The sequence below is a fragment of the Caloenas nicobarica genome, chromosome 5 (assembly GCF_036013445.1).
Source record: "Caloenas nicobarica isolate bCalNic1 chromosome 5, bCalNic1.hap1, whole genome shotgun sequence".
NCBI classification, from domain to species: domain Eukaryota; kingdom Metazoa; phylum Chordata; class Aves; order Columbiformes; family Columbidae; genus Caloenas; species Caloenas nicobarica.
In genome coordinates this window covers 26,713,724-26,727,487 of record NC_088249.1, presented here as the reverse complement: position 1 = coordinate 26,727,487, position 13,764 = coordinate 26,713,724, and the positions used below count along the sequence as shown (strand labels likewise).

General features: G+C 42.1%; 1 protein-coding gene across 10 annotated transcripts in view; it reads right to left on the bottom strand.

Moving 5' to 3' along the window:
- Window positions 1-13,764, bottom strand: part of RALGAPA1 (Ral GTPase activating protein catalytic subunit alpha 1) — a 139,632-nt gene that overhangs the window by 101,766 nt on the left and 24,102 nt on the right. For all 10 annotated transcript variants that reach the window (XM_065636637.1, XM_065636639.1, XM_065636640.1 and 7 more), the window contains exons 9-13: window positions 11,638-11,846; window positions 11,005-11,244; window positions 8,606-8,794; window positions 7,969-8,106; window positions 196-344 (exon numbers count right to left, since the gene is read on the bottom strand). In XM_065636637.1, coding sequence (XP_065492709.1) covers window positions 196-344; window positions 7,969-8,106; window positions 8,606-8,794; window positions 11,005-11,244; window positions 11,638-11,846 — 925 coding nt within the window. The remainder of the gene's footprint in view (window positions 1-195; window positions 345-7,968; window positions 8,107-8,605; window positions 8,795-11,004; window positions 11,245-11,637; window positions 11,847-13,764) is intronic.

Sequence of the window (13,764 nt, the reverse complement as noted above, 5' to 3'; positions counted from 1 at the left end):
CTTACTACTGGGTTTAACAGAGGAGACACCCTCTTCCCCTGTGGTAAAGTGCCTGTGATATTCAAGCCCATGGATTTACTGACTTAGAGAAACTCGTTCACAAAGTCAATACCACTCTACTGTGTTTACTACCAAATAAATTTTCACATTTATCTTGTGAACTTATAAACTAAGATAAAAGCATTAGCATTTTACCATGTCTTCTTGTCCATAGTCACTTGGACTACCATGTGACGGTAGATATTAAGAATGCGTTTACACATATCAGTGTGTTCATCCAGCAGAGCTTTAATTTCATTTGCAGGTTCAAGAAAGAATATATTTGAAGAATTTATTATAAACACCTGTAAGTAGAAAAGAGTGGATGTTACGAGCTTGAAGTACTTTGACATTTTCAGCAACTCAGTTGATAGTAACCAGGAAGAGAAAAATCTATGATTAACAGAAGAGGCTGCATATGCACTCAAAAGCATATATTTAAATATAAATTAGCTTTATGTGATGATAAAGCAACAAAAAGACTGACTTTTTTCCTATAAAACCTAATTGTATATTTTTGCTCTCATGGACAGATGGTGCAAAAAAGTACTCAATACTACTCAAAACTTTAATATGATGGACAAAAATATGTCAGTAAAGAAAACCACTGCTGAACAGTTCCACCTGTAAGCCGGCAACTGACTAGTATAATATATGCTAAACTACTTGACATAGTCCTGGTACACAGTGTGTGCTTCAGCATGACAAGGCCTGCATTATGTTCAGGGCAACTAAAGCACTGTGAACAGTACGGCTTACCAAAAGTAGGGAACAGGATACCTTCTCCAAAATGGCTGAATTCAGTGGACAGTGAATTAAGCCTTTCAGAATGAAAATGATGAAAACAAAGGAGGCAAATACATTGTAGGAGATACAGGAGCTACTACTGAAGTATTGTTATATTTTTGAGTAAGTTTAGGAAGTATTTGAATCACAGTGAGCCCTAGATTTCCAAATATTTGTCTTTCTTAATCCACATGTATAGGAAATCATTGGTTCTACCGTTGTAATTTTCCTCTACTGAGAGCTTTGGATTTTAGTAATTAAAAACCATTAGTATGCAGCTTTACATTCACTAGACTCAAGTAACGAACGTACCCTAGTCTAAGTGCCTAGAAATAAGTCTCTGCAAGAACTAAATGGGAAGAAAACTCAAGACAGAAGTCTTGGATTCTTGATTCACAGAAAAAGTCAAATGTGGTTCCAGGTCAGGAAACCTCTCAAATTCACACATGGTACTGGGTTAAAATGATGTCTTGACTCTGGTTTGGACTAAACAAGATATTTGCTGGTCAAATGAACCTTCGTCTAAAACATGAAGAATCTCCCAGACATTCTCAGACGTGTAAACCTTAGTAAAACATTGCGAACAGGTGTTTTCTCGTATGCAAAGATTATGAAGCTCAAATTATTGTAACATATTTGAATTTAAAAGCGATTTCCATTTAGAAGTTTATTTCCGTATATAACAGTGTACAGCACAATAGAAACCCCTATTCAGGAAATCACTGTGGTAAAAACAATGAATTCTAACTACAATGGTCACCCATGGTAAAAGCGCACACCCTAAGTGGTAAATGCACATATTTTGTTCAGAATCAATTTTCTTCTAGACAAAAGAACATTATGGAGGCTAGAGTCATATACACACCTGTATGTATGTGCGTGCACGTATTATACATAAAAAGCACACATTTTATACGACCTTAAGATCATTTCAAAGACCCTCAAATTATACTCACTTGATTTTCTTCATAGAATCATCATGGAACAGTTTGGGTTGCAAAGGGCTTTAAAGATCATCTAGTTCCAATCCCCTGCAGTGGGCAGGGACACCTTCCACTAAAGCAGGTTGCCACATCCAACCCGGCCTTGAACACTTCCAGCAATGCGGCACCCACAGCTTCTCTGGGCAACCTGTCCCACTGCCTCACCACCCTCATGGTAAAGAATTTCTTCCTCAGATCTAATCTAAATCTACTTTCTTTCAGTTTAAAGCCATGATTCCTTGTCCTGTCACTACATGCCCTTGTAAAAAGTCCCTCTCCATCTTTCCTGGAGGCCCCCTTTAGGTACTGGAAGGCTGCTATAAGGTCTCCCTGGAGCCTTCTCTTCTCCTGGCTGAACAACCCTAACTCTCTCAGCCTTTCCTCACAGGAGAGGTGCTCCAGCCCTCTGTCTTAGTGGCCCTCCTCTGGACGCTCTTCCAACAGGTTTATGTCCCTCTTATGCTGGTGGGGGCCCCAGAGCTGAACAAAGTACTCCAGAGTCTTCACAAGAACAGAATAGAGGGGGAGAATCACATCCCTCGACCTGCTGGTCATGCTTCTTTTGATTTGGCCCAGGATACAGTTGGTTTTCTGGGCTGCAAGCGCACATTGCCAGCTCATGTTGAGCTTCTCATCAACCAACACCCCCAAGTCCCTCCCTTCAGGGCTGCTCTCAATCCATTCTCTGCCCACCCTGTATTTGTGCTTGGGATTCCCTTGACCCATTTGCAGGACCTTGCACTTGGTCTTGTTGAACTCCATGAGGCTTGCACGCAGCCAGGTCTCAAGCCCATCAAGGTCCCTCCAGATGGCATCCTTTCTCTCCAATGTGTCAACCACACCACACAGCTTGGTGTCATCAGCAAACTTGCTGAGGGTGTACTCAATCCCACTGTCCATGTTGCCAAGAAAGATATTAAACAGCACCGGTCCCAGTACTGACTCCTGAGGAACGCTACTCATCACTGGTCTCCACTTGGACATTGAGTCGTTGATCACCACTCTTTTGAGTGCGACCATCCAGCCAATTACGTATCCACCAAGTGGTCCGTCCAATTTAGAGACAAGCATGTCACGCGGGACAGCATCAAATGATTTACACAAGTTCAAGTAGATGACATCAGTTGTTCTTCCCTTACCCACCAATGCTGTAGAAGGCCACCAAATATGTCAGGCACAACCTGCCCTTAAGTGTTGGCTACCACCAGTTCCCTCCTTATTTTCCATGTGTCTTAGCATAGTTTCCAGAAGGATCTGCTCCATGATCTTGCTGGACACAGAGATGAGAGTCGCTGGCCTGTAGTGACCCTGGTCTTCCTTTTTTCCCCTTTTTAAAAAAGGAAGTTATCTGTCCCCTTTTCCACTCAGTAGGAACTTCACTGGACTGCCATGACTTCTCAAACATGATGGACAGTGGCTTAGCAACTTCATCTGTCAGTTTCCCCAGGCCTCGCAGATGCATCTCAGAATCACAGAATCACAGAATGTTAGGGATTGGAAGGGACCTCAAAAGATTATCTAGTCCAATCCCCCTGCCAGAGCAGGAACACCTAGATGAGGTTACACAGGAAGGCGTCCAGGCAGGTTTTGAATGTCTCCAGAGAAGGAGACTCCACAACCTCCCTGGGTAGCCTGTTTCAGTGCTCTGTCACCCTCACTGAGAAGAAGTTTCTTCTCATATTTAAGTGGAACCTCCTGCGTCCCAGTTTGTACCCATTGCCCCTTGTCCTATCGTTGGTTGTCACCGAGAAGAGCCTGGCTCCATCTTCCTGACACTCACCCTTTACATATTTGTAAACATTAAATGAGGTCACCCCTCAGTCTCCTCTTCTCCAAGCTAAAGAGACCCGGCTCCCTCAGCCTTTCCTCATAAGGGAGATGCTGCACTCCCTTCATCATCTTTGTGGCCCTGCGCTGGACTCTCTCCAGCAGTTCCCTGTCCTTCTTGAACTGAGGGGCCCAGAACTGGACACAATATTCCAGATGAGGTCTCACCAGAGCAGAGTAGAGGGGAAGGAGAACCTCTCTTGACCTACTAACCACCCCCCTTCTAATACACCCCAGGATGCCATTGGCCTTCTTGGCCACAAGGGCACAGTGCTGGTTCATGGTCATCCTGCTGTCCACCAGGACCCCCAGGTCCCTTTCCCCTACACTGCTCTCTAACAGGTCATTCCCCAACTTATACTGGAACCTGGGGTTGTTCCTGCCCAGATGCAAGACTCTACACTTGCCCTTGTTATATTTCATTAAATTTTTCCCCGCCCAACTCCCTAGCCTGTCTAGGTCTCGCTGGATGGCGGCACAGCCTTCTGGCGTGTCAGCCACTGCTCCCAGTTTGGTGTCATCAGCAAACTTGCTGACAGTGCACTCTGTTCCCTCATCCAAGTCATTGATGAATATATTGAATAGTACTGGTCCCAGTACTGACCCTTGAGGCACTCCACTAGATACAGGCCTCCAACTAGACTCTGACCCATTGAACCCACCTCTCTGGCTTCTTTCCTCCAGCCAGTTCCCAGTCCACCTCACTACCCAATCATCCAGTACACACTTCCTCAGTTTAGCAGCGAGGATGCTGTGGGAGACTGTGTCAAATGCTTTACTGAAATCAAGATACACCACATCCACTACTTTGCCATCGTCTACCCACCTTGTTACGACCTCATAAAAGGCTATGAGGTTGGTTAAGCGTGACTTCCCCTTGGTGAAGCCATGTTGACTGCTCCTGATGACCCTCTTATCCTTGATATGCCTTGAGATGGCACCAAGGATAAGCTGTTTCATCACCTTTCCAGGGATTGAGGTGAGGCTGACCCGGGTCCTCCTTCTTGCCCTTTTTGAAGACTGGAGTGACATTTGCTTTCCTCCAGTCCTCAGGCACCTCTCCCGTTTCCCATGACTTAGCAAAGATGATGGAGAGTGGCCCAGCAATGACTTCAGCCAGCTCCCTCAGCACCTGTGGGTGCATCCCATCTGGACCCATGGATTTATGGATGTCCAGATTGCTTAATTGGTCCCTAACCCAGTCCTCATCAACCGAGGCAGACTCCTCCATTGCCCTGCCTTCCTCTGGGGCCTCAGGGGTACAGGGTTCCTCAGGACAGTCTCCAGCAGAGTACACAGAGACAAAGAAGGCATTCAGAAACTCTGCCTTCTCTGTATCTTCTGTCACCAGGGCACCCACCCCATTCATCAGTGGGCCTACATTGCTTCTGGTGTTAGTTTTATCTGCCATGTATTTGCAGAAACTCTTTCTGTTGTCTCATCAAGTCCCATGGACCCGTGCACCTTCAGGTTCTGTAGATGGTCTCCAACCTGATCTTCTCCTACAGTGGGCAGTTCTTCATTCTCCCAGTCCCTGCCTTTGCCTTCTGCAACTTGGGTGGTGTGGCTAGAGCACTTGTCGGTGAAGACGGAGGCAAAAAAGTCCTTAAGTACCTCGGCCTTCTCCATATTTCGGGTAACTAGGTCTTCTGCTTCCTTCCAGAGAGGGCTCACATTTTCCTTAGTCTTCCTTTTATCACTGGCATACCTATAGAAGCTTTTCTTGTCGCCCTTGATGTCCAGGAGCTCCTTCTTCATCCATAGAGGTCTCCTGGTGTTTTTGCCTGACTTCCTCTTTCTTGGGATGCATCATTCTTGAGCTTGGAGGAGGTGATCCTTGAATATTAACCAGCTTTCCTGGGCCACTCTTCCCTCAAGGGCATTATCCCATGGTACTCTAGCAAGCAGATCCCTGAAGAGGCCGAAGTCTGCTCTCCTGAAGTCCAGGGTAGTGAGCTTGCTGTGCACTCTCCTCACTGCCCCAAGGACCTTGAACTCCACCACTTCAGAGTCACTGCAACCAAGTCTGCCCTTGGGCTTCACATTCCCCACTCCTTGTTGGTGAGAAGGTCCACCATAGTACCTCTCCTCATGGGCTCCTCTATCCCTTGGAGAAGGAAGTTATAATCAACACATTCCAGGAACCTCCTGGATTGCTCATGCCCTGCTTTGTTTCCTCTCCAACAGATACTGAGGTGGTGTAAGTCCCCCCATGAGGACTAGGGCTTGTGAATGTTAAGCTGCTACTATCTGTCTATAGAGGGCCTCATCCGCTTGGTCTTCCTGGTCAGTGGCCTATAGCAGTCCCCCACTATAATGTCACCCGTCCCTGCCTTCCCTTTAATCCTGATCCATAAGCTCTCAATCAGCTCCTTCTCCATCCCCAAGCAGAGCTCCATGCACTCCAGCTGGTCACTGACACAGAGGGCAGACCCCCCTCCTTGTCTCCCCTGCCCGTCCTTCCTAAAGAGCCCATACCCGTCCATTCCAACACTCCAGTCACAGGAGCCATCCCACCACGTCTCCATGACGCCAGTAAGATCAGAGCCCTGCAGGCAGGTGTGTGTCTCTGTCTCCTCTTGTTTATTCCCCATGCTATGTATGTGTTTGCATAGAGGCATTTCAGTTGGGCCCCCGATGAAGCTGATTTACTGGCTGGAGTGGCTGGAATTCCTTTGTGCTGCTCTTCGGGTGCTTTCCTGCTGACTCGTGAACCTTCTCCAGGCTCTTGGTGTCAAACTGGTAGAAGAGGGATGGACTGAGTTTCCTCTCCTCTGGCAACTAGTTTAAAGCAGCACAGCTCTCCAGAGAGTGTGTCAGGTCACCAAATGGGCACCTCGTACCTCTCAGAAGAGAGTCCCTTACTACTATTGCCTGTCATTTTCTCTTAGATGAGGTGGTTGTTATACGGGGAGCAGATCGGGCTGCCTTACTCAGCTCCAGCGTCTCTCCTCATGTGACCAAGTCTTTGTTCTTCAGTCTGCAGAGCAGTGAAGCAGTTCTGCAAGGGCACCTCAAGCTTCAGGGAAAGTCTCTTCCTTCTGCTGGTCCTTGCCGTTGCAAGCTTTCATTCTTCTGCATTATTGGCCCCCCTCCCTTCTGTGTGTGCTGGTGGGGAAGTTTTTAGCTGTTTGGCCATGGGCTGTGGGTCCACTGCCAATTGTGTTTGGAACCAGCTATCTAACTGCTTCTCAGCTTCCCTGATGTTACGGAGCCTCCTCACTGCCTCCTGCAGCTCAGCCACCTGCTGCAGGAGGTCCTCCACCTTGGCACACCTTTTGCAGGCAGGTCTGCTTCCTGTCCCTGCCCCAGGAGAAAGGTCCAGACACCGCCTGTGGTCTGAGGTCTGCACTTCAGCCTCTCCCTTCAGCAGCTCCATCTGTGCAGAGGCATTGGGGCCACTGCTGCGGTAGATGGTGCTGACCCCTCAGCCAGAGCTGCGGCCTTTGCTCTCAGAAGAGTGACCACCATTCTGCCTGGAGGGGCAGGTAGGATGAGTGCCCTTGACCTCTGCAGATGGTCACAGAACAGTGCCCGGTTGCTGGGTTGTGTGTGCTTCGAGTCTCCCACTCAGCCAGTGGAATGTCCCTCCTTCAAAGAGGTGCCCTCCCTGTGCCAACCGCCATGCCAGGCGCCATTTGCCCACTCTGTTTGCAGCACTCCTCAACTTCAGCGAAGCATTTTGCTGAACATTTGAAATTACACAATTTCTACCCTGCCAAATTTCCTAGAAGCATTTCTAAAACTTCTGTTAGGGAACTTCTGCAACTCCCCAATTCCTTAAGGATATCCCTGAAGTAGAGAGTTGTGGTGTCTGATCCAATTTTTCACACACTTCTGTACTCATCCAATCTGTAGTTCAGATAAAGATGAGAAGATAGCCCTGTATATCTAATTATTCACATTAGGAAAACCGCAGGTTTGGATTTTTTGTGTTTGGTGACTAATAGTTTAGAAGAAAAAACCTTCTAAGCACTCTCATTACACACTTAATTAGAATAATTCAAAGATGCGACACTCAAAGAATTATTTTTTCTGTGATATGATGCAGAGCAGAATGCATGACCTGATGCAAAATTAAAACATTTTTTTACTGTGTTATCCAACACTTGTGTATACATTGTCCTACTTAAGGTCAATAAAGATATAGTGAACCACTGCCATTATTCTAACACTATTATTCATCATACTTCTAAAATCTAAAATAATTTTTAAAATTCAGAGATGCTTGGAAGGAGCATGGGATTCCCTTGCAGAAGTATTGCATTACATTCCACTCTTTATGTAGTGATAACAAGAGATTTATTATTAGGACGAAAATCATATATCCTACCTGCAATACTGACTGCACTCCAGCTCGTACATTTTGCTCTTCAGTATCAATTTCAGACATTTTATGCAAACTGTCTTCATAACAGCCATTTCTTCCCCAGTTTGAATTTCTAACATGACTGGAGTTCATCTCTCTTTCCTGAAAAATATTTTTTCTTAAAATCCCACAGATATGTAGACAGGTACTTTTGTTTTATATTAAAGGAAAAAGGATATTATAGATACTAAATAAAAAACAATGGTAAACAGATGTTTAAGATGCATCTTAAAGATACAACTATATCTTAAGAAGTTTGTAGCAATTATTTTAAAGTATCTGGATGAAATAACTATTCTTTTTCCTTATCCTTTTATTTGTATATAATTTTTACACAGCTGAAGATTGGCATACTGTATAATCCACATCTTGAGAGTAGTTCATAAAACTATATGAAATTTTAAATTGAATTAACCACGTGAAAAATCTACAGGTAACAGATCAAATTGGCAGCCTATTCAGGCACTGTTTAATCACCACTGATTTTCCCCAACAGATGCTCTGACATCAAATCAAACCACACATAATCTGTCAAGGAGTCCACTTGTTTGCCTACTAGCATATAAAAAAGATGCACAAATATTAACCAACAATATTTTACCTCTTCTCTGTCTTTTGCTTTCTCTGATGAACTGTGGTCACCATTTTCATCACAATCTACTGTTGTGCACTGCATTATTTCTTCAGGTTCTTTCATAAATAAAGGCTTGTCTTCTTGCTGAATCCACTCCTGATACACCTTTACCACTTTCCTCATGGCAGCTGCTTCGCATATCGGTAACAGAAATGCCTGCGAGTAGAAAACAAATGAACAAACAAGAACACTTGAAATCACATTGGGCTCTATGACGTTCAGGTTCTAAGGGATAAGCAGAAAAAAAATAGAGCCACTGTATGATCTTAACAAATAAATTACTCCTAAACTTACATGTTCGCACACTTTCTTCATCTGTAAACATGACAAAAATGTTTTAACAAGAAAACTTGTCAAGAAAATACTTCGAAAACTTCACTGTCAAGGATGGAGATATGAGAACCCATGCAGGTGTATCTACTCAGCATCTAGCCTGCTGAAATTAAGACTCAAACACTCATCAAAAGTATGCAAAACGAATGAGCAGAAGTTTATATTACAACATCTTCCATTCAGAGGATTTGGAAGAGTGAAGTTAAATCAGTTCTAAATGACTATGAAAAATTCAAGTGACACACAGTACTGGCAGCCATGTATCTTATCTTTAGCTAAATGAGACTGTACAAAACAGTACCCTTAAAACAAATTACCCCCTGAAAATACATCAGAATTATTGTTTCAAAAACTCGTGCATTTGAGCTAGTGTGATGGCTGATCAGTGCCCTCTTCAGGAGGTTTTCTGTATCTGCTGTGCTGGTGACAACTAGACGCAGATTAGAAACTTTTAACATTAGTCAGGTTTTAACTAACTATAAATACATTTAGCAAAGACTATGACACCCTAATTGTATTATAAAAAAGAACAGATAAACTACACTAACACATAGTTCTATAGAGTCCATGGTGTGAATGTTGAAAACTCATTGCCCGTGTCTTTCAGGAGGGCCCACTTGACACACGCTGTATGTTCTCTCTCTGGAAATATGCATCTCATAGCAGTATCCCACTAAAAATAATTTTGCTGTGTATAACAGAATTCAACTAACAAGTCACACACTATCACTCTTCAAGTCTAATAGTTTTCTGCAAGCCGATATACTTTTTTTTGTATCCCAGAGTCTAAAACCCATAAAACTTTTTTTCCACAGACAATCTTCCCACCGTTCAGTACAACTGAAAACTCTTCCTGGCTGGAATAACTTAGCCCTAATGTTTTAGAAACATTACAAACATCTGGCATATTAGAAAGGAACTCACACTGAAAACATCTGCCTAAACAATTACTTAAATGAGACCTGATAACCACACATGAAATCCAAATTATCTACATAACTCACAGAATGTCTTGCAAAAACAACAAAGAAAATTGCCTTTGCTGTCTCTTTCATTGGGTGGGGCGGGGACACGACAGTTTCTAAATAGACCATCAATAATTTAGACTCTAAATTCAATGTCTCGAACTTTTAAAACCCTTGAGCAGCAGCTGAATTCAGATAACTCAGTTACCTCCCTCAGTAACAAGTCCCAGATCTTCAACACATCGGATGTGGATAAGCTTCTGACATTTATTTGCCTCATTCAAAAATATTCGTTTCATCCAGATATACCAAAGTTTTAAAATGTTTAGTTTCCTGCTGTTTAAAGCAATTAGTATCATGCATTTCAACTGAAACTTAAGTATACTATTATTCAGAAAGATGTCTCCATCTTTTGATCTATAGCATGAGGCATATAGAAAGTCGATCTTGTTCTGTTCTCTCACATTGAACTCAAAGTTACGTACCTTCATATTATAAATACAGACTCCATATTCTAGCATATGTTCTCAGTTTAAATTTCTTTAATAGCTTCCAGTTGAGAAACACTATTTTGAATGTGTTTAGCTAACATTTCTGGTTGCAGTTAAGTCAGAAGCAGAAGCTGTTACCTTTTATAGCCATCGGTCCTCCTCTTCTGATAAATGCTATCAAGGTAAGGACATTTGACTGCTCCTAAAACAGCTCTTTAAAGCTGCAGACTCCCACAGGAGGCTTATTTTAATATGCTCGGTTGTGAGCTCTAATACCTATGAGGTTTATGTATGAAAAGATCAAACATTCCTTTCTATGGGAAACTGTAAAGACCAAGTAAAACGCTGTCGAACTAGTTATTAAAGAAATAAAATTAGAAAAATCAGGAACTGGGGATATTCTACACAGAAAACATTTTAGAATTTTAACTTTTCAATTCTTAAGCCTTAAGGGCGAGGTGACAAAAAAAATTCTGCATTTTTATAATGTTCTGCTTAACAAATAGTCTTGGAAGAAAACCATGATAATTTACACTATAATAATCAAGATTCTTGCATTCTAAAGAAGGTTCTTTACCTGTCGAAAAATCTCAGTTAGAAAATTAACATTGTTTCTTTTTGAAGAAAAGACTTTCCGGACAATTTCAATATCGGTTAAATGTTCTTCATCAATACTGCAGAGGCTGGAAGAACTTGGTTCTCTCTCTGTTAGAGTACTTGTGTTAGAATGAGATTGTTCTGGCTCTGCATTTCTGTCCTGCTTATCGGAACTGTCATTTTTGCTGTCCTCCCTTGAAGCCATGCTAGCAGCTGCTCTCTGGAAAAAAAAAAAAAAAAAAAAAATCAAAGAATATTCCATAGCTCATTTATAGTATGACAATTGAACAGTACAATTTAAGTCATACAACAGTATAATTATAAACAGTACAAAAAACTCAGAAAATTAAAAACAAACAAACAAAAAACTAGGATTCACTGCGTTTCAAGGCTTCTTATGTCTATTTGGTAAAAACCACAATAGCAGAATTAAAAAAAAAAAAAAGAGAGAAGCATAGCAAGTCATTCTAAAGTGAATTCATAACCAGAAAAAATGTTTAGAAATCCCTTTTTTAAATTCTCCACTAGTTACAATTATCATAAGAGCGCACACTGCTGACATAATTAAAACAAGGTCATGAAAACAAACACTTTTTTGTAGATTTGGTTTTACCTGAATATTCTTTGGCACATTTTCACCTTCCATCCCAGGAATATGAGGTCCTGTATGAGGTTTTGGCTCAAGCCAGAAAGACACCAACCATCGAATTACAATAACACGAGCCTTAATAAAAGGTTCCTTTGTGCAATATATTGCCTCATTGGTTTCAGCATCTTTCTTAACCATTACGTAGTGTGGCTTTGGTCTCATTTGTGGTATATCTGTAAGGGAACACAACATCTTAAAAACATGTGCAGAGAGAAAGCTCTACAGAAGAAAGAAATCCTAAACCCATAACTAATACACACCAACTTTCAGTGGTGCTGGTTTTTCATATTCACTGTTGCACAACTCATCCCAACATGTGCCAAAATGAATGTGATAAGAGAAGATTTCAAGACAAGACTATAAGACATCAAAAGACTGCAGTTTTCTCCTAGAGGAAGACAAAATTGTTGGTCCAACACACAGCAACTTGTTTCTGCTATGCAAAACCTTTCATTTTATACCTGAAAGTGATTTCTGTAGCCTTCCATCCTTGCTTGCTTTTCTAAACAAGTAAACACATTTCTTTTCCTTGTTTTCAGCTTTAAGCTATGTGGTATACTCACTATTTATATTTAAACTTCAGCAAACTCACTGCTTCACATTTTAATTGAAAACTACAAAGGAGTTCTAAGTAGCAAAATAACTGTTAACTAGACCAGAACATGGCCTATACAAGAAAACTGTTTTCCTACAGAATTAAGATATTGTCAAATTTCTTAATTTTTAAGAAGTGTTTATAGTTGTTTAAGTTACAAAGCAACAATTTATGTAACTCATACCATTTTACAACATTTTAGGACTACCAAATCTACTGGGAAATGCAGATGCAGTTCAGATGCAAGAGATCACATTTCCTAACACATCCCTAGAAAGATCTCTGTGCTGGTCTGCAGTAATCCACAATAAAGCAATATAACAAGCAGTAAAGGCCATCAGTTCTTTACTGATATAGATCTCAACATCTAATCATGGTTACCATGGGAGAGCTTTAATTCCAAACTATTCTAACAGCAGCTGCAACAGGTGAAAGATGAATGGAACCAAGAGAAATCCTGCTCTGAAATCCTGCTCCTGCAGGTTTCACAGCTTCATCTAATGTCACATCTCCACTTGCTAATTTTGCTGGACTTTGCTGCCAGAGCAAGGACACATACACCAACCTATGACTTTGCCAAAAGATGACCCTGTGGCAACAGGTTCTGTGGCTGCTTGTAGGGAATGTAATGAATGATGCCCAGCAGCATGCCAGCTGGTAGCAGTGTGGTTATTTGGGGTCTCTAACCTACAATTCCGTTTTCTCCATCCCATGTTCTGCATGATGGTTCAGAACTGTTGAGCTTTTCTGGTTCTCTACTGTGCTAGTGACAAAGATGCTGACAGTGTCATGTGTATTCCTGAATCTGCTTTTTAAAAAAGCATCTTTTAAAAAAAGAATCTGCTTTTTAAAAAAATTCTTTGTGGACAGAACTGACACATGCAGTAAAAGCGTTACAAAGATTAAGGAGGTGGGGGAAGGACATGGATGAACAGTTTTAAAATTGTGCATAACGCACATTTCTGCAGGGACAAACATCAACAGCCCAGTTCAACTCCAGCTGTGTTATCAGTCAACTCAACACTGCAAAGTGTCATTTCTGAGTTTCACAATGCAAGACAAGGTGCAGAACAGCTCTGCAATACCAATCATCAACTTGAAACAGCTACAAAACTATCAGGTGTGAATGACCTTTCTCTGGGAGTGGTGTCCCAACTCTATTCCTAGTTCTAGAAGGGGGAAGTATGAAATCTGCTCCGATATAACGATTAAAATTTGTCTGAGGCCTGATTATGACATGTGCTGTCAAGAACACACCCCGCTGCTGGTGGTTTGGTATCATGATTTTCATCTGGTGACACCACACGCACACAGAACAACAAAAAACAAACCAAACCAAACACCAACAAAAACCACAAACAAACCAACCAACCCACCCAGACACACCACACAAAAAGGAGGAGGCATGGAAAACGATGGTTCTATCCAGATATGGAGAGTGATAGATCTGACAGAGCTGGTATTTCAGCACTGCCTCAACTCTTCTATAGCTTGCA